Here is a 27,822-nt window from a genome sequence, read left to right as displayed (position 1 = left end):
AAGTGCACGCCGTATTTGCTTCCACACACATATGCACCACACACACAAACAAATTCAACAATGGGCATCAAATGCACAATTATCAATATGGGCAGCTTTTGACAAAATGTTGCCGTTGTTGTTGTTGTTGTTGTTGCTGCTGCTGCCGTTGAATGCGTCTCAATGCACAAAATATACAGAAATAAAATAAAAAGAAATTCACGGAAATCTTTATTTGCGATTTATGCACAAATGTCGCCTCAAATTTATTGTGTTGAATTCATTAAAAAAAATATAGAAATTGAAATGGAAATGGAAAAAAATTAGAATAATAAAGATTTCTAATTAATGCGCTTCTAATTTCAACGCGCTGACAGACGGAAGCATTTGCTCGAATGGATTCTCTTTGTTTGATTTGCAGCAAATCGCATTTTGATTTCGCATAATTCATTCGCTGACACTGAACACGGCCGAAGTTGAAAAACAAAACAATGAATCAGCCAGGTGGACGACGCCCACGCACGACAATTTATCGCAATTAATTTCTCGTATATATGACATACATATACTATGTATATAAATTGTTGCCACGTGTCCTTGCTCTATGTGTGTGTGTGGCACCAACAAGTTTGTGTGCTGTTAAGTTGAATTGAAATTTAATTTCATGTTTGGCAAATTGATTTGAGCTGCCGCTTGGCAGCCGCTGCTTGGACCATTAGACAGCCATTAGTCATGGCATGGAAGCAAAAGCCAAATGCCGCTGGCATGCTGGCAAATCTGCCAGGATTAGCATTAGAGCAGAGCCAGAGCGGCAACAACTTTAGCCAGCATGCAACACACAATCATCTGTTGGCTGCCAGTCCATACCCCTGTCTAACTGTCCGTCCGTTCGTCTGTCTGTCTGTTTGTCTCCCTGTCTGTCTGTTTGAGTGTATGTGTGTGTGTGTGCGTGTGGCACGTAAGAAAAACGAGTTATTGGAACAGGTTCATGACCTTGACCATCAACACAGCGGCAAGGCAAGTCAGCGCGGCAATTGCAACGTCTGCGTTGCATATGGCTCTCAATGGCAGACAAAGGAAGTTGCAGCCACGCTGCTGCTGCTGCTGCTGCTGCTGTAGCTGTAGCTGCTGCGACTGAGCTTGCATTTGCATTGCCATTGTTCGTGTGATTGGATTAGAAGTGCTCAACGACAGCAGCAGCAGTGGCTGTGGCAGGGGCAGTGGCACACTGGCAACAAGTCGCACAAGCTATTGTTGCTTATGCAACAACTTGCCGCACAGGCAACGAGCAACGAGCTGCGAGCTACATGCAACAGGCAACAGTCAGCCACGAGGCACAGTCGTCACATGCATCCCATTGCTGACTCAGTGTGACTCACAAAACCAAAGTTTAGCCAATTTCTGTTCTCTTCTTCTTCTTCTTCCTTTTTTGGGGCACATTATAAATTTATGTGACAAGAGTGCTCTAGCTATTATTCATGTAAACGAGTTGATTTGCTTGTAGATACCCTGTACACAAGAGTGAGTTGCAGATAGTCTGTAAAAAACATTGATTTGGCTGACCACCTAGCAGATACCCTCTTGAAAAGGGAGTTCCGATTGAGTTACAGTTACAGTTACGCTGTAAACGGCTTGATAGCTTTATTCTCATATCTACACATACATATACATATAAGCAGAGAATTCTTGAAAAGAAATTGCAATATTCTAAATAATGAATTCTTTTTTCAGTTCAAGATGAGGATTCCAGACTATGAAATATGTATAGTTAGAATTATATATGTATAAGTAACTAAATCTACAATAAGTTCTAGAAAATTCCAATGATTACATATAATGCAAACTAGTAATGATATCAAAGGAGCAGCTTAACATAAAAAAGAAGATAATCTGCAATATACGGTAGATTGAACCAATATCGACTCAGCTGGTTAAACAATAGTAAGAGTAAAGAGCACAGAAACAGGAATACAGTAGATAAACTCCAGATCCACTCAGCTGGTTAGTTTGATCAAATATAATATATACCGATGTACCACATAAAGTCTTATTTCCGTTACACTACATCAATAATATAGAAATATAGTTCCGTAGAATATAATTTTCCTATGTATTCTATTTTAGTACAGAGTGCATCAGGCCTCGTGCGTGATTCATAGAAGCTAAACTGGAAATTGGACTGTATAAATAGGCGCTTAGCATGTTAAAGCTCAGAGCGGCGTTTTGCACTAAACGCACTTGCATTTATCAAAATTAAATGTATGCACAAAAAAAAAAAAAAAGCAAAAATTAGAAAATAGAACAAAAATATAAAATAAAATGAAAAAATAGAAATAGAAAATGCATTTAAAATCAATTGCTTCATTCAAACTGGCTGCGCTTTGGCTGCAGTCAAAGAGCCAACAGAAAAGCGAGCTACAGTTGGCACTCTCTATCTCTGTCTCTCCCTCTTTATCTATCTCTTTTGCTTTTTTCACTGCCTCTCTCTCTGTCTCTCTCTCCTTCTATCACACTCTTTCTGACTAACTACAAAAGCGTAGCGCATAAAATAAACTGTTGCTGCAACACTGCAGCAGGAGTTGGGTGTTATATCGCATTTTTTTCAGCTTCTTCTTCTGCTTCCACTCTAGTTTTTTTTCATTCGTATTTTGCTTTTATTTTATTTCTTCAAATTTTTCTTGTGTTTTTTTTTTTTTTTTTATTTGTCCTGGTGGTTCGGGGATGTTGGAAGGCCAGAGACCCAAACACTGGAAGCGTTCCAGGTATATAGGAAAGTGCAACAGGCAGTTGTTTTTGTATAGTAGTTTGTGCAACGCCCAATCCCCAACCCCCAACCCCACCCAATGTGTGGGTGGTGGGTGGTGCGTGGTGCTGCTGGGCTTTGGTTTGGCTATGTGGCAAACTTTTTCGCTGATGTTTTTCTTTTGCAGCGTGTGGAGCAGAGAAGCACGCAAAAAAATGGGTTTTAATTTAACTTTGGCCATGCGAAAGCAAATGCAAAATCCACGTAGTTTGCATAAGAAAGACAATGACAATTCGCATTGAAGAGGCAACAGGTGCAGCTGAAACTTGCATAAAACTGTTAAAACTTATTTGCACACTTTCAATAAACTAAAAAAAAAAAAAATAGAAAAATAAATACATTTCTGTACAGTCGGTGTAGGCGTTATCTGGCTAAATGGCATTCACGTCTATCGCCGTAGCTGGCGCGCAGCTTTTGTTGCCGAAATGCAAACTCGATATTTGCCACATGCACAATTGTATAAATAATATTGAATGCATCGTGCCACAGTGCCACAGTGCCACAGTGTCCTTAAGCTTATCAACGACAAAAATTGAAACAAACAAAAAACAATACAAAACAAGTTAATGTCAATAACAATTCACCTGCTGGCGCTGCCCAATGCAAAATTGCAAAAATAAACAAAAGTGAAAAAAAATGTTAGAAATATTCGAAATATTTTCACAGCAGATATGCGTTTTCAATTTAAATTCAGTTTTATACAAAATGAAAGGGTATTGTAGTTAGATCGGTCAACATGCAACGATTAGGCACAGAGTGCGAAAATATTTTACAATATTTTGATGAAATTTAAATAATACTCTAAATTATATTAATATTTTAAAATCATTCTATAATGTTTAGTTTTCTTTTATTAAAAAAAAAAAAAAACCTTAAAAAAATTAATAAAAAATTTTATAATATTTATATTATAATACAATAATTATAATACATTAATATTCTTTTTTGTATTCTAAAAAATCTTCAAAAATATATATTGGAGCATTTTTTCATATTTTATTGCTGTAATTTTACTCATTTACAAAAGAAATATGAGTATATTAGCTTTCTACAATGTCCGTCTCGTTCTCTCTCCATTTGAGGGCTAACCATTTCGGCATTCGGAGCTCTTGTTACAAATTCCACAAACGAAAAAACAAAATTTATATTTTTATATATTTATATATATTTTTATTCGCCACTTTAATATAATTTAGTGTATTGAAGCTTCGACTTGTTTATTAAACTTTCTATATCTTGTTGTTGTTTCATTTATGCCCAATTGATGAGCACTCGCTGTTGTTGTTGTTGTTAGCTCTATCAGTGTTGCATGTTGAGTGCAACAAGCCTTTGTTCAAACACTCACTCAACGCGTCATTGACAAGTTTTCAATTGATTTCACTTGGCCATAAAATATTTTCCAGAATATTTGAAAATCCAAAATTGAAGTCCTAAAGCTAATTTGATATTACATAATTGGCCGTCGGTTATGATCTCAAAAAGCTTAAAGCCTTGACTAAATGATAGAGCAAACGTTTTTTAATCAACGGAAATTTGATAAAAATCACTTTAGGCTATAAAACGTATCATGTGATCCACTCCATGTGTGTGCCAGCTGAGCCATCTCAGTGTCTGTCTAAGCAGCAAGGTTTGGCCTATTTGTCGAATCATATACAAAGGAAAGTCAAAGATAAACAACGGAGTGTAGTGTTGATACCCTGTAAAGATAGTCCACAAATAGGAGATGATGTTTAATTTGGGCATGGGTAGGTATCAAGACACCTCAAAATTTATATGTATGAATGGTTGGGGTCGGTAGTGCAGAGACCTCATGGAAAACCTGTGCTCTATCTGAGTATACTACTATCCTGTAAGAGACTTTTACATTAACTGTACAATTTGAATAAAAGCTGCTCAAAATGAAACACCTCAAAAGCATAATATATACATATATATATATATATTATTTTATATAATTCCAAAAACTTGTATCTGTCAAAACTTTTGTAGATATTCAATTTTTTAAATCTTGGTAAAAGTGCAAGCTGTAAAATTTTCTGCCTTACAAAGTAGACAATTGGAAGAGTTAGATCTGCTGGTCAATCTAGCTGCCTAGCTGCTATATGCCCATTCTCACTTCATACAGACTACAACTGAAAGATAAGTTAAAGATAATCTTTACCAAACGCCTGCTTTTATGAACCTAAGCTTATTATAGCTCCTTAAGCAAATGAGTTCTTAGAATGTCTTGCTATAACATATCTATTTCTATATATTTTGGCTATATACTCTCACTCTTTGTCTCTTTTGCTCTCTCGCCGTGTTAGCCTTCTCGCTCACACTTGGCTCAATTCAGCTAGTTTTGTTGCTCTCCATGCGACATTTTGTGCGGCGGCAATTAAATGCATGGCACTCACTGTGCAGCCGCCCTCTCAACCCCCCCACCGACAACCCTTGCTGGCAAATAGTTCCAATTGCGGCTGCATGTTTTTTGACGATACACACACTCACACACACATGTGTGAATACACATGCACACTTGTATTGACGTTTGGTTGGCGACAATTGATTTTTGTTACGTTTTCGTTTATTTTCATTAGTTGTTGTTGTGGTTGTTGCTGTTTTTTTTTTTGTGGACATTTGTTGTTGTTGTTGATTTTTTTTTTTTTTTGCTTTTTTTTTTTAGCAATTTAGTTCGTTTGCTTTCTGGCACTGACGCCAATGTCGTTTGCTGTTATTTAGACAACTGCTGAAAAATATTTTCATGCCCCTCTCGGCCACTGCCTGCCGCGCCCACCGCCCGCTAGATCGGGCCAAACACGCGCTGCACTTTGTTGTAGCTTGCAGTGCTCTTGTTGTTGTAGCTTTTCATAATTTTTGTTGTTTCCTGTTGTATGTTTTGTTGTTGCTGCTAGAAACTGCATGCGAAGTTTTTTCTGGCGGCTTGACTCAATTTCGTCTTATCTAAATTTTGTGTGTTTTATTTTACTTTTTGCTCTTTTCTATTTTTCTTTTACTATATTTGAGAAACAGCAATGTATCTGTGCTGCTGTTGTTGTTGTTGTTTCTTTTGCGTTCTGCCTTCATTTTTTTTGTTATTTTTTATTTTGTTTATTTTTGTGTCGAAATCAGGGCAAATTCATCATCATCAACAACATCGTCGTGCCCGTTGCGTTTTTTTTTATAATATTTTTTTTTTTTTTTTTTTTTTTTTTTTTGTGTAACAAAGATAAGGTTTTTTCGCCAGCGAATGAGTGGGTTCTGCTGCTGTTGTTGTTGTTGTTAGTGTTGTAGCTGTGGCTGTAACTTGCTTTAATTCTTTATATAATTTGAAACGGGGGGATTGGAGAGGCGATTTTTATTTTCATTTTTCATGCATTTTTTTTTGTATTTTGCTTATTGCGTTAATCATTTCGGTCGAAATTTGATAATTTGAAGGTGACCCCGATTTGTAAACGTATATGTGTATATATTACCGTTGCACTACACAAAAAAAGAGTGCCTGCACATTTGGGCTGCTGATAAGACAACGCAGCAGCAGCGGTGGCAGCAGCAGCGGCAGCTGATGCCACATGGCGTATGCGCAATGTGTCAGCACATAAGCGATAATACTTATGCATATTGCCTGCTTACGTATTTATTAAAACGAAGAGCATTTTGCACTCTTCTTCTTCTTCTTCTTCTGTTTGCTGTGCATTACATTTACCAAATTGCATGCGCTTGCAACTCGCATATATCTCAGGGCAGTTTTAATAAAACCCAAAACTGACATCATAAAACATATTGCACACATGCATAAGACAGTGTGGCCCGGCATACAGGTCGCATACGTAACATCCAGCTGCCACACCCAGGCGCAGACAAAGCAACAAGTCGTTGTACCCAAATATATAGCTAAAGCAAAAAATAAATGAAAAAGGAGAAAACTTGGAATAAATGAAAACGAAGCAAAAATACGAAGCAGCAGCAGCAGCGGCAGCAGTGGCAGCAGAGGCAGCAGCAGCAACACCCACAGCAGCCCCAAAAAGCAGCAAAGTCAAAGCAAAAGCAAAGCATTCGTTTTATTTTTTCGTTTTAGTGGGTGGTGCGGGTTGTGTGGGTGGTGGGTGGCGGTGCTGCTGTTGCATTGGTATTGGTGACTGCCTCCTGTTGCGCATGCAGCAACAAAAAAGTTTCGTAACGTTGTTTTGCACATTTCCTGCAACGCGTGACGTTCTGTGCTCTGCCCTGCTCTGCCTCTGCTCTGCCTCTGCTCTGCTGTGCAGGGCTGGGCCGGGCTGGGCTGGGCTGGGCTGGGCTGGGCTGCCAGTCAGCAGCCACTGCCTCCGTTTCTATATGGCAGAATGACTTTGTTATTGTTGCCAAAATGCACACAAAACATGTCGAAAATGTGCCATGTGCCAGCAGCAAATGGAATCGTTGTCTGCTAACTGCTAACTGCTGCTGCTGCTGCTCCTGCTCCAGTTGCATGCAACAGTTTTGTGCAGTGAGAGCAACAGATAGACAATGCCGTTTGCCTCGATAGTGCTTCAACAAAAACAGACAACACATTTCGACATGGCACATTTAGTTTCCTTGAATGCCAGTTCAACTTCAGCCTCAGCCTCAGCCCAACTCAGCTCAACTGCCTCAGAGCAACATCCTTGCTGGGTATCTCTCTGTGTCGGTGTGTGTGTTGGCTTCATTTAACTGCCAGGAAATTAAATTTTTGGCCACCTCCATTGCCATGAGCAAGACTCAATTACAGCTGAGTTAAATTTAGTATTTAGCTAGTCAGCTGGCATTAGGGTCAAGAGCGAAATGGAAAAACTGCAATGGGCTGGCATGTGAGTATGCACAATAAATCAGCCAATGGCCAAACAACCAATAAAACTCAAAGCCAAGAGCAAGTCCAATGGCACAAACAACAACAACAACGACTGCAACGGCAACAACAACGTCTAAACTTGTCTTTTTGGTTGTCGGTTTGTAGGTGAGCTGGGCCATGAACGAGCCGCGATCGACCGCCACTGCAAATGGCGACCTTACTTACAGTCAGCTAGGCTAGGCTAGTCAACCAGTCGCCCATTCAGGCAAGCCAACAACAACAACAACAACAACATCAACAAACAGCAGCAGCAACAGCTCAGCTTTGGCTGTGGTCGTGTTTGTCGTGGCTGTTGCAGATCGCAGATCAACGTTAGAAATGGAAATGCGCTTCGTTGCATACAATGGCAACAACAACAACAACAACAACAACAAACTAAAGTCGAATGTGTGTTACTGTAACTGAGCCAGCCAACCAACCAACCAACCAGCCAGGCGGGCTAGCGGCTAGCGGCCTGGCTGGCCAGTTAGTTGGCCAAGCTTTGGTTTCGTTTTCGATCTTCCTGTCATTGTGTTGGTGTTGCCTGTTGGCGCGTGCTCATGTTGCATGTTGCAACAGGTGAGATTTGTCATTGTTGTTGTTGCTGTTGCAGTTGCTGTTGTTGTTGTTGCTGTTGCTACAAGTCGTGCGCAACAACTACTAATGGGCAATGATCTTTTATCGTTGGCGCCGCAGGGCCAAATGCCGCGTTTCGCGTTTCGTTCCTGTTTTTGGTTGCAAAACGGAAGAGTTCATCAAGTCGAGGGCCATTGCTGCAACGGAAGTATTAACTGTTTCAGCTGTCAAAGCCAAGTCGCAACTATATTTCCATATATATTTATTAAGTTCTTTGTTTCAAGTCTGTTACTAGGCAGCTGGATCGGAAGACGTGCGGAGTTTCAGATGTGAGGACGAACAGGCAGATGTACGGATAGACGTATGGATAGAGTGGGAGAATGGATAGAACAGATGGACGGATGGATAATGTGCGAACGGATAGACAGACGGATAGACAAACCGAATGCTAGACTAACGGACCGGCGGATTGATGGACGAATGGCTGCACTGATGGAAGAACTGACGGACGATTGGACAAAGGAACAGACGAATGGGCGGACGGATGAGAGAAAGTGAGAGAGGGAAAGACGGTTGAGTTTACGGACAGACAGAGGACCGTACGGAGTGTCCGATGGATGGACATCTGTATGAAAGGATGGACGAACGGACGGACAGATACATTATTGGGCAGATAATCGAGCAAACATTGCCTAGAAGTCTTTTACTTCTGTTGTATATAATTTATCCGCTCTGCCACGTCACCTGCTGCCCATTAGATTAACCCTACAGTACTTAAAATACAAAACTAAGTAAAAAACCAGGAAGTAAAATGTAAAATTAAATTCCACATATAATATTATAATCTATAAACGCCACATGAATCATCATAAATATTTCAATATGATTTTAGTACATGCACTTATATATACATATTGATCAATATATAAATATATATATGAGTATGACTAATTTATATGAAAAAGAAAAATGAACTAAAGAAATTCTAAATAATTTCGCTGCTGCTGTTGCTGTTGCATGTTGCTCCATCAAATTTGTTTCTTATGCGTCATATTAGATTATTACAAGTCGTTAATGTTCGTCAATGCGAATTGCGGTTAAAAAGTTAGTTTAATCAACATGTAGATGCCAATTGTTTGGTTTGGAAAAATACTATATGAAAATAATGCTGATCAAGTTTATGAAACTCTATTCAAGCGAAAATTGAATGTGATTTGAGTTTAATAAATAAAATTAAAAGCAATGTCATTTTTAGAATGAGTTTATTAATTTTGGTTGGGTTGGCGTTTCCAGCTAATAAAAATGTTAATCGCTTAGCTAGAGCTGCTCTTTAAGCTTTCTCAATCTTTCCTGATATTAAATTTCCCCAAACTCTTCAATGAAATTCATATTCTACTTGTCTAACTTCTTCCACGTTGATTTTCCACACTTAGCTAATTGGCATGTTTGAAAACATTTCATTTATTGCCTTCATTAGCTAACCGAAACACATAAAATCCAATTAGCGGCGTTAACCTAATCGCCTATCATATAATTATACGAACAAAAAAATAATAATAATAAATTAAATATTACTATGTGCGAAAATGTGAAGACAACTGAAGGTCGAATAATTTATAAACAAATTTCTAGAAAGTGAGCGAGAATAAAACAAAAACAAAAACAAGAAGAGCAACAAACATAATTAATAAAAAATATATAATAGAACAAAAAATTATGAGAACTGTATGGGATTAAATAAAATGTAATCGATGATTTCCGCCTTTTGCCACTAATTCTATTAATGCAGCTATTGAAATAATTGAATGCATGATAAATTGTGGAATAGTAGAAAAATCGACAACAGCAATAAAAGCAGCAGCAGCAGCAGCAACAACAACAACAACAACAACAGCAGCAATGTCTACATATAAATTAAATGCAAATTGTGTATTTAGAATAACAAAAAACTTAACTCGTATATTGAGCAGCCAATTGGAACAATGCAAAATTTTTGCAATTCCAACAACAACGATTTCAAGGTTTAACATTGGCCACGATTCCAACTCGTATAATTAACAAAACACAAAATTGCAACAACAAAATAAACTCAAATTATTTTTTGGCTCAGACCTTGAGTTTGAATTGAAAATTGAATTGCAACAACGAGTTGGCCGAAATGCACTTTGTGCCCAGTATCTAGCGGGCATCTAATATATATCTATATATATATATATTGCCTATATAGATATATACATATATCTATATTAACTGATATTTGTGCACTAACTCGTTTGCTCTAGCAGCCACTTAATTCTGTTCTATCGCGTACCTTTGAAGCCAATAAATTGCGTCGTCGTCGCTGCCATTTTGATTACATTTTTTTTTGTGATTATTTTTGTTTTTGTCTATATGCATGTATATATATATATATATGTTATATACGATATATAGCTACAAGTTTCAAGCTGCACTCCGGCCTTGATATTTTGCAAAAATTTATTTATGAAATCAAATGCAGGCGCACAGCGAGCAACAGCGAGTGCGAGAGGGAGAGGAAGAGAGCGAGCGCAAGAGACAGAGATGGCAACACATAGCGACAGCAACAGTGATACTTGTTGCATTCATTATATCTATCTTATAGAGCGTTCGATTGAATGACTTGTCTCAGCTTTTTCTGTATCTGTAACACGTAGACAGATTACTATGCCTCTTGACTTGAATCTCTATCTGAAAAAAAAAAAAAAAAAAAAAAAAAAAAAAAAAAACTGTATCTGTGATGTTGTTGCTTTTGCTGTTGCTGCTGTTTGCTGAAAAAGCAGGAAGCCTTAAGCTTTAGCATTGAGTTTGCATTTTAATACGCTCAAATCCATTAAAAGTGCGCAAATAATTGGGTTGAAAGATGATTCCAGCCAGAGAAAAATTATTTTGTACTTTGGCTTGGTCTGAAGCCTCTGAGAACTTTAAGTATAATAATCTTCATCTTCTGTCTGTCTTGAAGTAGCAGTAATGAATCTAGATTTGCATTTAATTTGAATTGAAATTTTAGTAAAATATTAAGTTTTACTATATAGTTTTTATTATTATACCCTGAACCCATTGAAAATGGGTTATACCCCATAAAGTGTATATATTCTTGATCAGGGCGACGAGCTGAGTCGATATAGCCTTGTCTGTCTGTCCATCCGTCCGTCCGTATGAGTGCGTCGATCTCAGAAGATACAAGAGCTACAGAGCGGAAATTTTGCATGTAGATTCGTGTATACCATACGCAGTACAATAATTCGATAACTCATTCGATATATTTTTATCGAGGATAATCGAGAAATGTATTTTTTTTTTCAGCCTCATTTGAATACTATTCGGATTTACTGTGTGAAAATCCCAATCATTAATATATCAGCTTGGAGGGTTCAGGGAATCTCGTAGTCGAGCACTCTCGACTAGAACCGTCTTCCTTGTTATTAATGTATTACTTAAATACTTTTATCAGGCAGAAATTCTTGATAAATAATTCTAGGCTAAGGCTGTATGTGGAATGCTTTAAATAGTTGGTCGTAGTTGGTGATGGTTTGAAGCGAGTGAAATCTTTGGCCAGCCAGCAGCTGGCTGGTTTCCGAGGCCTTTTCATGGCTGTCTCCAAGGATTAACCCGCTGATGAGGCCGCCGAGGAAACTATCAACGATGGGAAATGCTACCGGGAGCTGCCACTGGTGCTGCAGTGCCCGCACTGTGCGCTGGCACTGATGCACATACCCAAAGTCGTACATGTGATTCAGCTTCTCCACATCGGAATCTATGAATCCGTTGCGCTGGCCCATTTGAAAAGAAACCTTCTTTTGCAACAACGCCTGCAAAGCTTCGGCCAGTGTCGCATTGCGCTCTCCAGGATGTTTATTTATTCATTTATTTATGGAAATAAGTTTACGTGTCCCATAAAATAATATATGTATCTTAGATTAAATAATAATCTAGATTAATAAATTATCAGGGTCCAGACTGGAGCTGACCGTTGTTGCCGTTGAGCTTTCTGGCTCAGGTGTGGAAAGTGAAACTTCATTATCAGGCGAAGCTGTCGACCATTTGCATTTGTACATGCTGTTAATTTTCTTTAAGTCCTTAGGAGAAAATCCCCCACGTTGTCCCAATCGATGGTTATCCTTCGCATTCTAGAAATTAAAGATTGTGAAATGAGCGAATTAAATTATTTTTGATCATATTAGCACCTTATTTATATATATTCTTATTGTCATTAGTCTATATTCTTCTACGTCCAACTCACCTTTGCCGCTATAGTTTTTTTATTATTCCGTGAAAAGGCTGTAGTTGAGTAGTGCATAACGCTGTCGTAATCGTAGGACACTCCGAAATTCACGCTCTTTTGTACCTTATTAAAGTTGTGAGTTTTTTCAGAAATTATATTTTTGAAATAAATCGTTACATAGCTGTCTCGCTCCTCGCGTACGTGCTCATGAAAAAATCCAATAGCATGCATCATCTCATGCACCGCAGTTCCAATGCGGCGCAGACATGCAGGTGACTGTAGATTCAATACCTGCTTTCCACCACGACGACCGAGGCTAGACCAACAGCCTGTGTGACTGCTCCCAATGGAAATATAGTCCTTCTGTCCTTTACGTGGCACAAATCTGATGCAAGTGTGTCTGCGGTACTCGTTCATGGCAGCTTTGATAAAAGACAATTCCTTTTTACTGAAACCGCGCTCGATCACAAAGGGCACCACACCCTTTGGCCAACGACGGGATCTGTTAGGTGAGCCATTTAACGTATTGATGGGAGGTAGAGGCTCTAGAATATCACCCTCAAGGTAGCTTCCCAGCTCCTCAGGATTTACATTGCTGTCAACACTTAAGTTGGCTACCCTATCACCTGTTAGCGGATCAGGCACCCCATAAATCTGACTACCATAGGCGCTCAAGTCTATTTCATCCGTTTCCGATTCCGTTGAATCTGCAAAGGACCATCCTTCCTGGGATTCCAATGGCAGTGCCCAGCTGAGTGTGGACATACAAGCGAAGGTGAAAATTAGTCTCTGCATTGCTCGCCGGCTACTAAAACTTTGCTTAAGCTGCATTTAACTCTAGCGGCTTTTATATCTGAATTGAATCTATCAGCTTTTACATGATTATAGCACTGCGGAACTAGAAAATATAACGCCTATTTAACTCTGATAATTTAGATTAAATATATATGATATAAGCACTCGTGATAGTTTTTCTTTTTTTCGCAAGTGAGTATTACTATATGTTACTAAATATAATAATGTATATAATGTATTCGGAAATATATGATAAATAAAATAATTAAAAACAAGTAAGAAAGCTCTAGTGGACACTGCTCGACTAAGAGATCCCTTAAACCCTTCGAGCATCTAATATTTCAATAATTATTCGGGCATACGCACGCACGCATAAACACGTATTGTCTGCAGTGTGAGCTTATAACGGGAACTTAATGAAACTTTTATATCAGGATTATACCATTGAAATGCGTGCATTTGCCAAAGCACAAGTCTCTAGTATTTTACAAAGGTGATGGTGAGGGTGTGGACATAGGGGTCAGGGGTAAATTTTAGCAAAAATCGAAATTCTATAAAGTACATATGAGTCCCCATTTGGCCACTCTAGCTCTAAAGATGTAACAGATATACATTTATTACTGATTTTCGATAATGCTTTAAATTGATAACAAAATAACAGGACAAGTTATCGATTTTTAAGAAAAACTCGATATGCGCGTGGTATACACGGGAAAAAATCCTCTTACATACATTTAACAAAACCACAATACCCGGATATCCCATTTTCAATGGGTTCAGGGTATAAAAAAAACAGTTTGAATTACTTTTTTCTGAACTTGAATAAAGTAAACATGGAACAAATTCATTGCGGCTCATGAAAAGTCTGATGTAGTATACAATCTTTAAGAATATAATTTATTACGGCTAAAAAATTAAATGCATAAAACCCCACGAAAAAAACAAGTAAGAAGGCTCTAGTCGAGACTGCTCGACTAGGAGATACCCTGAGCCCTCCAAGCTGATATTCTAATCATTCTGCACTTCTTCTATGAACACATACATACACATGCATCCAGACGCACGTATAACAACGCGCTCTGTTGACGGCGCAGTAAGCAGCGGCTGCGCTTGGGCTGCGCTGCAGTGTGGGCAATATTATGAGAATTTATTTGTTTAATAATTTCTTTTGTAGACATACGATCTTAATGAAACTTTCAGAGTGTAATTATATGGTGAATATGTGTGTACATTCCAAAGCACAAGTCTCTAGTTCTTGAAATGCGTTGTATATAAAGTTAATCGATACAAAGATTTTGTAATTTATAGATTTTGGATACCCTCTTCTCCCCTAATTTGTAAAAAATGCATTTCAAATACAAAACCATTATACCCTGATTTCCCATTTTCCATGGGTTCAGGGTATAAAAATTGTGCGAATCGAATCAATTTTAATATAGGAGTGAAATGTGTGGATTTATTATTTATTTGTGAAAAAGTATGTAACGGGCAGAAGGAGGCGTGGCAGACCCCACAAAGTATATATATTCTTGATCAGGGCGACGAACTGAGTCGATTTGATCCTGACTATTTGTCTGTCTGTCCGTATGTTTGAATGTAAAAAATTTCTTTTTTAAATGTCCGTATATACATACAACGCGGATATCGAGTTTATCAGCAAAATCGATAACTCGCCCCGTTATTTTTATCGATAAAAAACTTTATCGAAAATCAGTTATAAAATGGTATCTCCCACTTCATTAATGCTAGCATCTTTACACCTTTAAAGCATTCTATATATATACTAATATGTATTTTATACAATTTCGGGTTTTGTCAAAATTTACCCCCCACCTCTATATTCACCCCCACACCCACATATTTGTAAAAGGCGAATTTAAAATACTAGAGACTTTTGCTTTGGTAAATGCATGCATATCCATGTTTTATAATCATAATCTGAAAGTTTCATGAAGAAAGTACATCCACAGAAAAAGTTATTAAACAATTAAGTTATCATAGTAAGCGCACACTGCAGCCCATGCGTGTTTAGGCGTGCTTGTGTGCGTGTATGTGTGTGTTTGTGTGTGTGGGTGTGTGTGTGTGTGTGTCTTGTATAAGCAGAAAGACGGGAAAAATGATTGAAATAACTATTGCTCGAAGGTTTCAGGGGATCTCGTAGTCGAGCGGTCTTGACTGCAACTTTCTTACTTGTTTCAGATTTAAGTTTATATATCTATACAAAGTATTTTATTTTAAGACCATAAAATATAAATTTACTTATTTTATTTTATTGTATTATATTATATTATATTATACCTAGAATAATTCAAATTTTCTAAACTTCAGTTTCAATTCTTTTCATTTATAATCCCTCACTCCTATTCAGTTCGTCTGTCTGTCATGTCAACTTCCATCAATATAAATATATCATATATCTCATACCCAATTAAAAACTGAGAAGAACAGTTTTCAGAGCATCAATTTATCTATTTACTGTTTTACTGCCATTTGGACAGCTGAAAATGTTGAATAAGGCAGCAGAAATAATTGCAAACTATATTTTCTATGTAAATACAAGCACTTGCTAGCTGAGTTGATTTGAGTCGAGTAGAGTTGAGTAGAGTAGAGGCTATGCTAAATTATAAAAATGCTTAAAATAATACCAAAAAAAGGCGTTGGGTTGGCGCTGCGAATCGCTCAATCTATGGCCTAAGGAAGCAACAAATTGCTGACTTGATGCACAGCAGTTGCTGCTGCTGCTGCTGCTGCTGTTGTGGCCTCAACTACTGCCCAGCCATGTCCATCATAATCAACGTCCATCATCAGCTGCTGCCGCGTGCTCTGTTGACACACCCACCAAGCGGCTACTGCACACGGCAACTGCCAATTCGGATGTTCTTGTTGCTCGCGCTGGCTACTTTTGGCATTGCCCGCCTCCAGCGCTGCCAGCCAGAGTCATTTTTCATCATCAGAGCCAGAGCCAGAGCCACAGCCAGCCAGGCAGAGCCAGAGCCAGAGCCAGAGAGGAGCTGATCCAGAGCCATCTTCGAACTGTTGGCTACCAGTTTTTGTTTTCTTGTTGTTTTCCTCTCTTTTCTTGGCTGCCAAGGGACTACTAGGCAGTTGGCTCTTGCATAGGCGCCCATGTACTAGTATTCGCATATCTGATATTAGAATCTCAATTAGTTTTCCACTGTCTTTATGCGTATGCTCCTGCATGTGGGGGCATTGTAATTTGCTTTTGGGGCAGGTTTTCAGTTTTAACAACGCAGATGCTACAAATACTGAAAAAAAAAAAAAAAACGTTTCTTGAAAGGCGTCACACTCAATGTAATAATCAAAACACGTTCAACTATTTACGGCATTACAATATTAAAAAACAAAATTAATGCAAGCTCCAACGACAAACGGCATTTGAATAAATTAGTGTAATAGACACATTAAACAACAGCAACAACAACAGCAACAAATAGTTGTATCTAGGAAATATCAAAAAACTGGTAGCTGCCCGAATAGTAAAAGCCCCATAGTTGCAATTATAGCAAGAAATGCATATGTATACATACGTATGTACATATGTATGTGTATATGTGTGTATATATATTTGATTAATAAGAAAACAAGTAAAAGGCTTGCTATCGGGCGCAACTGACTTCAGCATACTCGTTCAGCAGCAGCAAACAAATTTATTTAAAAAATTTAATATTTTTATAGGTTAAAAACGTATTTTAGAATTTCAAAGATTTAAAAAAATATTTCGAAATTTTTTAAAATTCCTTCAATTTTAAAGATTTCAAAATTTCAATATTCAAATAAAATAATATATAAAAATTTAATATATTCAAAAATTCTTTGCATTCAAAATAGAAAAATTAAAATTAAAATATATATGAAATTTAAAATATATATTTAAAAAATTTTTAAATTAAAAAAAAAAAATTATAAAATATTATTAAATTTAAATCAAATGCAATATATATTTTACAGTAAATAAATTTTTTTTTTTTCATAATCAACAATTTTATTGAGTTGGAATCTTAAGGCTTCAAAGCAACATTGACACAAACCAATATACCCATAGATGAACTCATTAGCAAGAATAAAAACCACAAAAACAACTATAACGAGGTGCTGCTGCTGCTGCTGCTGCTGCTTAACAAGAATGAAACTAAAAACAACAAAAATAAATATATAAATGAAAAAAAAAAGAAACTTAAATATTTTTCAGCATATGAAATAATAAAAAATAATACAAAAAAAGTGCAACAGGTTATTGTGTGTGGTTGTGTTTTCGTGCTAACCTTGAAATAAAACTTGTTTAATCATTTCTCAGGCGACTCGAAAATGCAACAACAACTACAACAACAACAGCAGCAGCAACAGCAACAAGAGTCGATATACATATAGCATTAAATGGCGCATTATAAATTTAATAATTTTGTAAGCGAATTGCATTGGAAAATTTTTGTTGTGTCAAACGCAATTAATAACATCTTTCCCTCTCCCTTCCATTCTTCTTCTGTCTATTTGTCAGGTACAGTCGCATCGAAAAAAGTAATTTCCGCATTGAACCGTTATACTACAGTTAGAGAGAAAGAGAGAGAGGAGGAAAATGGCCGATTGCTCATTTGCCAGATGCCAGCAGGAGCGGCGGCTCATCAAGCGCGAGCTAATGAAGTGGTCCAAGGATATGCTGCACATTGTGGGTGAGTGGCCCAAAATGATTTACTTAACACCTGACTGCCCAGACCCCACTTATTTTACTACAGGTATGTGCTGTGCCTGCTCGCACAATCCAATTAAAAGAGCCGCGCAACAAATTTCTTCTTCCCCTTTTTTTTCTATCTGTCTATTATATGTATAAGTCTTTTACTTTTATTATTATTATTATTATTATTATTTTTTTTTTTTTTTGTGTGTGGACAAACATTTCCAACGGGTGCTGCTGCGTCATCTTCCAGCAGCGCCTTAACCCAAACGCACACACACACCTACACACGCAGCACTTGCATTAGTATAAGTGCAGCATTTTTATTGCCTTGACTATATACACTCGTTGCATGCCAACTAAATTTGAGTTGGTTGGAGTCGTCTCTCATATTAAGGCCGCAAATGGGATTTGCCGTTAAACGGTAAATGAAGTGTGCTCTAGCTAAAAAAAAGAAGAAGAAATGATAAAAAAAAAAGAAAACACCGGGCAGCAAAAGGAAAGTTCGACATGGAAATTGACTTTAGTCCACCCTAATCAACATAAGTTGGGCCCTGGCTCAGGCGGGCCATATGTTTCAGCTCTGTGCACATAGCACGAAGGATATGCGAAAGTAAAATAAACAAAATGCAAAGCTCTACCACACACACACACACACGCACGCACACATATACGTATATATACTCTATATAGATATAGATACCAACAGCTTTCAGGCTAAAGCAAACACCAAGAAAAATTAACATAAATTGCATTTGTTGTTGTTGCAGTTGTTGTTGTTGTTGTTTCTGCTGTTGTTGCTTATTGCATTTCTTGCTGGGCACAGCAGCCTCAGCGCCCTTCTGTCTCTAGCTGCCGCCTTTCGTCAGCCTTCGCTTCGTCCTGGGCAACGCTCTCATTTCGGTTTTTGAGCACGTTTAGCACGTTGCCGGCAAATCGCCACAGCGTCCTGCTCCACCCCTTCACCTGCCCACCCCTCACCTGCCCACAAACGTTAAATGCTCTTTGTTGTTTTTGTTGCTGTCCGGCTCTTTCTCTTTTTTCTCTTTTTTATATAAATTTTCCTCATTTTTTTTCTCTTCACATTTTTTTGTCTTGCTGCGCCACCCCCCCCAACCACCCCCTAGCAATGACGACGCCAACTTTGGGGCTCGTCCTTGCCCGCGTCCGTGTCTCGTGCACTCAATTACTTCCTCAATGCGCTCCATAATGCTTATCGTCCTTGTTTCTAGTTGACATTCCCGCACAGCCAGCAGCACTTCCAAGCCAGACTCCCTTCGCTCAAACCCTTGGCACATTTTTCCAGCGACAATTTTCGTCGAGGACGTACGGCCAGGGGTGGGGGTGGGGGTGGTGCTGGTGCTGGTGTTGGCGCTTGGTTAGTTTAGTGTAGTGGGGAGGGCGGGAGGCGGAGGCGGTTGCTCGGTGCGAGGTTTCGGCGTCGTTGTCGCACGAAGCTGCAAAAAAATTGTTGTCTGGCTTTCAGCTGGTGCAGCTTTTGGGGTTGGGTTAGTTTTTAGCTGCATCCTGCTGTCTGTGTGTTTGTGTGTGTGTGCGCCCAAAACGAAGTGCTATACGAGATAACGAAGCACACTTAAGCGCACGCACACAGCGATAGGATGACGCCGACGACGACGACATATCCCTACGAAATATATTGCACAATATAAAAATGCAGACGACGACTGCCGAATGCGACGAAACTGCTTTTGCTGTTGCTCCTTCCGCCCGGCTCGCAGCTCCCCGCGCTGCCTGCACCTTGGCTCTGGCCCCGCCTGTTGCTCAGCCATAAGCCGAAAAGGCACCTACACCCGAATGCTGGCGCCGAAAGACGAGCCAACGAGCAGCAAGCAGCGCCAACGCCATCATCAACTCGTCCTCGCCCTCGTCCTCGTTGCTGTTGCTGCTGCTTTTTGTGGCCGATTTTCGACGCCGTCGACGCTTCTGCCGCTGTTGCCGTCGCCGTCGCCATCACCTACACCTAGACTTCCGCTCGCTCACTCGCTCATTCGTTCTCTCTCTCTTTTTCTCTTTTAGTCACTGCCGAAATGGGAGTCGAGTTTCCAACGAGCTACCAATTTTTTCTTATTTTTTTTTCATTGCCCTCCCACCCAGGCACGTTCGTGTTTTTGGTAGATCGAAGAAGATGCCAACAGCAGGCGGGGGGCAGGCAGTAGCGAGCTGACCCACTCGCTGGTTTGGGGCGAGCTGGCTCTCGCCTGTTGCATCTGTGGGTTAAGCCACCCGGTTGACTGTGCACTGCCACGCTGGCAACGGCTCAATCAGTGGTGGCGTCGTATTTGATTGTAATGGGATATACCACTTGTAGATTCAGCTGGCGAAATCCAACGAATTTCAGCGCTCGGCCAAAAGGGAAGCTCTCTCCGATTGGATGCGCGAGTGTGAGGGATAATAAAAATGTAAATTCTAATAGAACTGAAGGGATTCGAGTAACGAAAGAACACACTATAAAAATAAAAAGCAATAATTTACTAGGTACTGAAGTAAAGAGGTAAAGCAAAGATATAATACCAAAACTCTAGGAAAGAAGAGGAAAGGAAGAAAATAAATTAAGCATAAAATTAAGAAATAATTGTTAGATCAAAGCAATTTAATTAAAAATAAAATGGCTAATATTTTTTTAAAATAGAAAATACTCAAATTATGGAAATACTATATACAAAGTAGTAGAAATAAACATTTAGGAGAAGGTATTTATTTAGGAAAGAAAAAGAAAAAACAGCAGGCATCCCAAAATTAAAAAAAAAATAAATAAATAAAAATAAATTTAAAAAAAATAAAAATAATAATAATAATAATAATTATAATCATTTTTAATTATAATTTTTAATAAATAAACAAAATATTTAACTTAAAAAAATTATATAAAATATAATACAAGAGTTTCTTTTCCTTTTATGTAATTATACTAAAATATATATTTAATATACTAAATTAAATATATACCTAGTTTATACAAAATTTGTTGAAGAATAATTAAATTATTTACTTAATTACAAACTTATTTAAAAATCCTTTTTCGTATAACTTGGCAATTTAATTAGAGCGAGCACATTATAAAAACTATTACTTCTGCTAAAATAAAGGAAAAAAAAGTAAAAAATAAATAAAGTGATAAAATTACACAAAAAAAATCTCAGAAGCAACTTTAGCGTTGGTGGAACAGAGAGCAAAAATTGTGAAAAAAAATTGCGAGGCAAGGAGCAGAGCAAAAGTGTCTGAGCATTGTTGTGTATGTGTGTGTTAGTGTGTTTGTGTGCGTATGTGTGTGTGTGTAAGGAAAAACGAATCAGCAGGTGCTGGGCTACATTGTGGGCCACCCTCGCACCATTTGGGCACACTATATATATATATATATATGTATATATATACTTGTAGTTAGTTCTATTCGTATATATTGGGCGAACGCATCTTTCGATTACAGCAACAACTGCAGCCATGGTGGCGTGGGTGGCTGTGGGTGGTTTTGGTTCGTTGAATGGGCAAAGTGTGTGCGACGCCACCATTTCATACTCGTGCTCATGCCGGGCTGTCCTTGTTGTCGCTGTTGTTGTTGTAAGAAGGCATTTTTATGCGCTGCGCCTCTGCAAGCTCGAGGATGCAACAAGCGACGAGAACTTCGTCGTCTTCGTCGTCGCCGTCGTCAGCCAACAGCTGTGCGCGTGGGCGGGTGTCCTAGACCACAGGGCAGAGCTCCCACCTATTCGATGGTCCACACCAAATCCTATACAGGATTTTATGCACTACGCAATGGGTGTCTGTGCCCACTTTCCAGCCAGTCGCAGTTTTCCTTTTTCTTTTCTTCTTCTTCGTGCTTTTTTCCTCTTGTTTTTCCAGCTGCCTTCTTGCACGCTGCACGCTCCTTCTCCTTGCTGCTGTTGTTGTTGCTCGCTGAATTTTTTCTGACGGTTTTTAGGTTACATTTTTACGAGTTTTACGCTTCCACTATACGAGTATTTCGCGCCGATGTCGTTTTTGTTGTTTTCGGTTGCATTAATACACTGCATGCAATTGTCAAGCGGGGTATATTGGGATTATCTTCATTTTTATAGGGTATACTCCTATGAGATCTCTCTATGTCATATCTATTCAAGCTTACACAAATTAATCGTATTACATAGATTGTGCTTGAATGTAATAAATGAAAAATGTATGTATGATTATTTTTTCTAACTTACTCTAAAAATCTCTGATTGATTGAGTGACTGACTAATCAACAGCTTAGCTGATAGATTAACTGTTCACCATTTACATTAGACTGATTACCAGATTGAAGGATTGAGTAAGCAACTTATTTATTGAGTTAATCTGCAGTTAGACTGATAGACTGATTGATTAGTTGACAAATAGGCTGTCTGATTGATTGACAAACATAATTACTGATTGCTTGATGGACCGATTGACGGTCGACTGGGCGACTGATTGATTCTATAAATCCTACAGATACTAAGATTTACATATGGACAGATTAAGCAACTTACTGACTGACAGAGAGCGGCTGATTGATCAAGCGGCCGATTGAATAATTGACTGAGTAACTGCTTGATTAATAGATGTAGTTACTAATTGTTAAGCTACTTGATGGACTGATTTACTGATTGACGATCTAACCAACCCACCTCGAATTGGTGTTGCATTTCCTAACTCACTTCTTCGGGAAGCAGAGCATCTGTTGCACTGGCAGAGCCCATTCGACATGTTATCGCTTGTTATTATTGTTGTTTGTGGCGAGGACGATGACGATGACGATGCTGAAAGTAACGAAGGAGCCCAAGCCGCAGCCAGAGCCGGAGCCGGAGCCACTGCTCCTGCCACTGCTGCTGCCACTGCTCTGCCGCAATCGTTCTTCGGACGAGGCGACGGCGCTGCAATAGCAAAGACGCAACCAAATTCATGCGCTCCTTAGTTAAACTTCACACTTGTGTATGTGTGTGTGTGTGTGTGTGTGGAAGCGCCACAAGTGGGTGGAGAGCATGAGAATGAGGTCAGGCTGGCGGGTTAGTTTCGTGCATGCACAGAAATTGGAAAATAGATTTTTTGGTTCGCTGCCTTTGTCCTTCCTTCATTTTTTTTCCCTATATATCGTTCGGCGTCCACTTTCTGCTTTTTTTTTAAGGTCCTTTTGGCTGCAAGCGCAGGAGCGAGCAGGATGCAGCGCGCTTTGGTCAGAGCCGGCCGGCCAGACCAAGCCAGGAAGTCAGCATGGCGTGGGTTAGCTATCTGTATGTGTGTGTGTGTGTGTGTTTTGGGTGGTTTGCTGTGGTTTGGTGGTGCAGCTGGCGTCGTGGCCCAAGGTAAGAGCCAGGAACAATGCCAAGCCTCAGGAAGCCAGCCGAGCCTGGGCGGCATGGCCTGGGTGCGAGACGCTGCCCAGCTTTTCTTTGGCATATTTGTTGCATTCTTTTTCTTCGCTGCGCACATTTTTTTCGTTCGCTCTCTCTCTCTTTACTATTTTCGTGAAGAAGCAAAAAAAAATGAAGCGGAAGCACGAAAAAGCACAAAGTTAACGCGCGCTGCCTGTGGTGGATTGGTGGCGCAGCGGGAAGTGGGTTGGGGCTGGGATTGGGATTGGGATTGGGCTCGGGGCTGGGGATAGGGCAGGACTCCTGCCACGCTCATAGACGACAAGGATTCAGCAATATGGCGCTAAGAACATTGGGCAAAATGTAGTGCAAAAAAATAAAAAAATATATATATTTATATATATATAGTGCACATTATGTGCGTGTGCAAGGCTGAGGGCGTGTGTGTGTGGGTGAGTGTGATATAAGCAAACAGCAAAACACACAAAAACAAAATGGAGCAAAGAAAAAAGCCACTAAAAAAATTGCAGCACGCTGTACGTTTGGTTAGGTGGTTGGGCGTTAGAGCTTGACTTCGTCGTAGACGCCGCTGCTGCCGTCGCTGCTGCTACTGCTGTTGCTGCTGCTGCTGCTGTCGCCGTCACCGTCGCCGTCGCTGCCAGCGTCGCTGCATTTTATTTTGTGCTGAAAAAGTTTCGTGTGCTCGAAAAAAGTTTCGTCGCTTCGTTGACGTCGTTGTTGGCGTCGTGCGCTTTTGGTAGTTTTTGCTGCAAGGGAAACGAATGTTGAGGCAAGCTGGGGCTGGGGCTGGGGTGGCACAAACTAACCCCACTCTCTCTCTCGCTCTCACCCTATGCATGTGTGTCTGTGTATATGTATTTATATATTTATATACGTGTGTGCTTGTGTGTGGGTGTGTGTGTGTGTGTGCAAGGCATTTGACTGGGTTTGAGTTTTGCAGCTACATTTGGCTGCATTCGGTTGGCTGGTTGGCTCTGCTGTGCACGGCACTGGCTGGGGATGGGGGTGGGTGGGTTTTTGTTGGACTAGTGGCACGCCTTGTAGTTTGGTGGGTGTCTCCTGACATTTTTGTCGAATTTGCAGCAGTCGTAGTTGTAGTTGTAGTTGTAGTTGGCAGCGACGCCAGCGCCAACAGCGACTGCACAAACGATTTTTCGTGCTGCGGCATTTGTTGAGCATTGTGCAACAAGTGAGTTTGGCAGCAGCCACCAACAGGACGACAACTAGTTTTCGGCAGTGCCAACAGCCCCAAAAGTAAACCCAACTGTAAAAACCAACTAAAAGCAGCAACCAAAAAGACTTAACCTGACACTCAACCTGCTCGCACTGTAAAGCAGTTAATTGTGTAAATTTGAATGGGCAACCAAAGTGGCAGCAATTGTGGCCTGCCCTGAATCAAATCGGTTGCCAGCAGGAGGCTGCCACTCTAGCCAGTTGCCAGTTGCCAGTTGGCAGTTGAGGCATTGTGGCATTCTGTTTCGAGTGTTGATTGAAGCAACAATTGGCGCCAACTGTTGCACACACAACTGTTGTTTGACGCTTGACTTTCGCCGTGTCGCGCGTTTCGTTTCACAAAAGTGTTGTGTGCTTTTCAGCGCTCCACTTCCGCCGAGTGTGTGTGTATGTGGGTGTGTGCGAGTGTGTGTGTGAGCAGTTGAAAATTTAATTAAAGACATTGTCGCTGGCTGCATTGCGATAATTTATACGTGTGTATGTGTGTGTGTGTGTGTGTGTTGGCATTTAATTAAAGCGATCACACACTCATTTACATATACAAAACAACGTCAACAACATCAAGATAGAGACTTGCAGATAATTTTCTCTTCCTCTAACTCTGGCATATGTTGCACTTCACTCTTGTCAGAGCGTTGTAAACGTCTAATTGAATTGCATTGATTTGTTTACCAACTCAATTTTGGCTGCATTTCAGTACAAGATGTGCGGGTGAGTTACTAATTTAACTAAGAATTCTTATATTCACTTTCGACTTGTAACTAAATTGAATTGAATTTTTGGTGGAATGAAAAACAAAAGAATATGCTGAAAGAATATTGGTTTCTAAGCTTTAAAACGAATATCTGTGAACCAGATGTAATTTTACAAATTTTCATTGAACATGAGCATAAGTGATATGATTGGAAAAGGGATTATCAATTAAACTAATTTGACAGATATTTTAAGAATTAAATACTCATAGGAAAAAAAAATATGTTTTATAATATAAAATAATATATTAATGCCAAATTTATATAAAAATAATATATTCAATATAATAAACTATTTACTGCTGAAATATGTTACTTATTATTATTATTATTTTTTAATTTATATTGCACTTTATTTTTTAAGACTCAAAGAGAAATATTAAATTGCATTTATTTATTAAATACATTTTAAAATTATTTATTTTTTTTTTAATTTGTTTTATTTTTCTTGATTTTTAAAAAACTTTTTTAGCGTCTTGTGAAACTGCACATAAAACATTACAGCTTAAAAACTGAAAAGACCTTTAAAGTAAAAAATAAATATATATATTAACGACTAACTGAGCTTACGCAACTATTCAACTTTTAAATAACTATATTAAGTAGAAACGTTTTTCATAATTAAAATAAGTTACAGTTCACTGTGAAAAAGTTTATGTAAGTGCTCGACTCCTGTGAATGCAATGAGGCAATGAGTCAATTAAAGGTAGCCCAGTTTGACAATTTCTGTGTTCATATCTGTATATAAACATATATCTTTTTATTGATCACATATCTAACAATAAAACAATAGTTATATAGACCAATAAATAGATTGAACAGATAAAATCATCAATCACACTTACTCACTCAAAGATTTCATTGAAGTATGTGAACTTAATAAAAACAAATTATTTTTCCTTGCATTTATTGTAGAAAATTTCTTGAAATATTGTAGATCTTAATGCGTTAATATTTCTTCAGTTCTATAATATGGGTTATAGATTTTATATTTATACTACAACAGAAGTAGCTGTAGAAAGCAGAATAGTGTTTATTTTATATATAAGTCAAATTATATTAAAAATACATTTATGTTCTGTCTTTAATGTTGAAAATATTAAAAAACTAATTTTCGGAAGGGTGAAATAAATTTGAGTGAGGAAATAGCTGATGAGTTTTAGTACCAGCTGCTGACATTTGGAATTTATTCCGGGTTACTAAATAAAATAAAATAGAAAAAATTATGCAATAATTCTTTGTAACAATTAAATAAATAAAATTAAATTAAAATTTATGTATAGGTAACACATATCCATGCCAAATACACAGCTCAATTCGATTACTCTTACACTTTTAACCAAATTGTACACTGCAATTGCAGCTGCAACACTTTGCATGCCATTCATTCAAAGCCCAAAGAAAACTTGTTAAAGTTGTTAAGCTAAAAGCCGTATAAGATAGCTAAATGAATTGTTCGACACTAAAGCGTAGAAGCTATCAGTAAAAATTTACACAACAATTACCTGTTGGAGAGGTAAACAGAGAACAAAAAAAAACACACACACACAAAAACTTTGCAAACTATTAAAGCCAAAAAGTCGAACAGCTCTGTTGACAGATTCCAAAACACTTGCACAAACTGCACGTAAACGCTCATAAAATATTATATTGTGTACAAGGGGCCAAAAACTTGACAGCAGCAACAACAACAACAGCAACAACAACATGAGCGACAAGACGACACGTTTTCGCAGCTGCAAAAGCTGAAAGGCAAATGTGTAACAAGAATTTTATGCTTATATGAAAATACTTTGAAGAAAAACTTTAGCAAATAGACAACAGAGCAGCAACACATGTAGAACACACAATTCAGGCAAGCAAGGCAAGCAGGCAGGCAGGCAGGCAAACAGCAGCAGGAGCAGGAGCAGGAGCAGGTATAGCAGCAGCAGCACGAGGTAAACAACAAAAGCCAACAATGCGCCAAAGGAGCCAAAGGAGCAGCCGTATCAGACGCTTGCCCCTTGCCGCAGACCAACCTGATGACGCTGCAGACGTTTTGTATTTGACTTTTGTAACATCGTTACACAACAACAACAACAACAGCAACAGCAGCAACAACTACAGCAGCAGCTGCACAACTATCGCACTTGTTGCACAAGTCGCCCACACACGACACGCAGCACCAACAAGTGGCAAAAGGGGCTGTATGTGGGGCAGTAGCGGGCGGCAGGACGCACGAAAGTATGCAAAGACTTGCGAATTCACACATTCTAACAGCGCGACGCTGACGTCAGCGCCAGCAGCGACGCCAGCGCTGGCGCCGCTGCCACAGGCAACAGCCAACAGGATGTGGATGCGGATGCTGTTGCTGTTGCTGCAGCTGCAGCTGCAGACGTCGCGGCACTTTCGGCGATTTTCGACGAAGTCACGATGCGCACACCTACACAAACAAACAAACAGTCATGTGTGTAAGGGTGTGAGTGTGTGTGCCGCCCCCTTCCTAACCAGCAGCAGCAACAGTTGTCAACTTGTTGTTGTTTGCAGCTGCTAAAGACATTTAGTTCCGAGCGGAAATGCAACGCATGCATATTCCAACTGC

The 27,822-nt window shown here is 39.0% G+C and overlaps 2 protein-coding genes across 4 annotated transcripts in view; one reads left to right on the top strand and one right to left on the bottom strand.

The window, feature by feature from the left end:
- The window catches only part of Eip93F (Ecdysone-induced protein 93F), a 78,835-nt gene that overhangs the window by 3,817 nt on the left and 47,196 nt on the right, over positions 1-27,822 (top strand). For 2 of the 3 annotated variants that reach the window (XM_089471677.1, XM_089471680.1), the window contains one exon: positions 17,738-17,972. In XM_089471677.1, coding sequence (XP_089327803.1) covers positions 17,816-17,972 — 157 coding nt within the window. In that variant the 5' untranslated portion in view covers positions 17,738-17,815. The remainder of the gene's footprint in view (positions 1-17,737; positions 17,973-27,822) is intronic. The other variant, XM_089471684.1, reaches the window with a different exon arrangement.
- On the bottom strand, positions 12,056-13,278 carry LOC108620246 (low choriolytic enzyme-like). The gene is made up of 2 exons (XM_018017157.2): positions 12,445-13,278; positions 12,056-12,331 (listed from the first exon to the last, which is right to left on the bottom strand). Exons 1-2 carry the CDS (start codon positions 13,255-13,257, stop codon positions 12,134-12,136), a joined length of 1,011 nt encoding a protein of 336 aa, XP_017872646.2. The 5' UTR covers positions 13,258-13,278; the 3' UTR covers positions 12,056-12,133.

Source organism: Drosophila arizonae, chromosome 2 (assembly GCF_054131065.1).
Source record: "Drosophila arizonae isolate 15081-1271.41 chromosome 2, UAZ_ARI_1.0, whole genome shotgun sequence".
In the NCBI taxonomy this organism is placed as follows: domain Eukaryota; kingdom Metazoa; phylum Arthropoda; class Insecta; order Diptera; family Drosophilidae; genus Drosophila; species Drosophila arizonae.
Note: the sequence above shows the minus strand (reverse complement) of the source record. Positions and strands in the feature narration are given on the sequence as shown.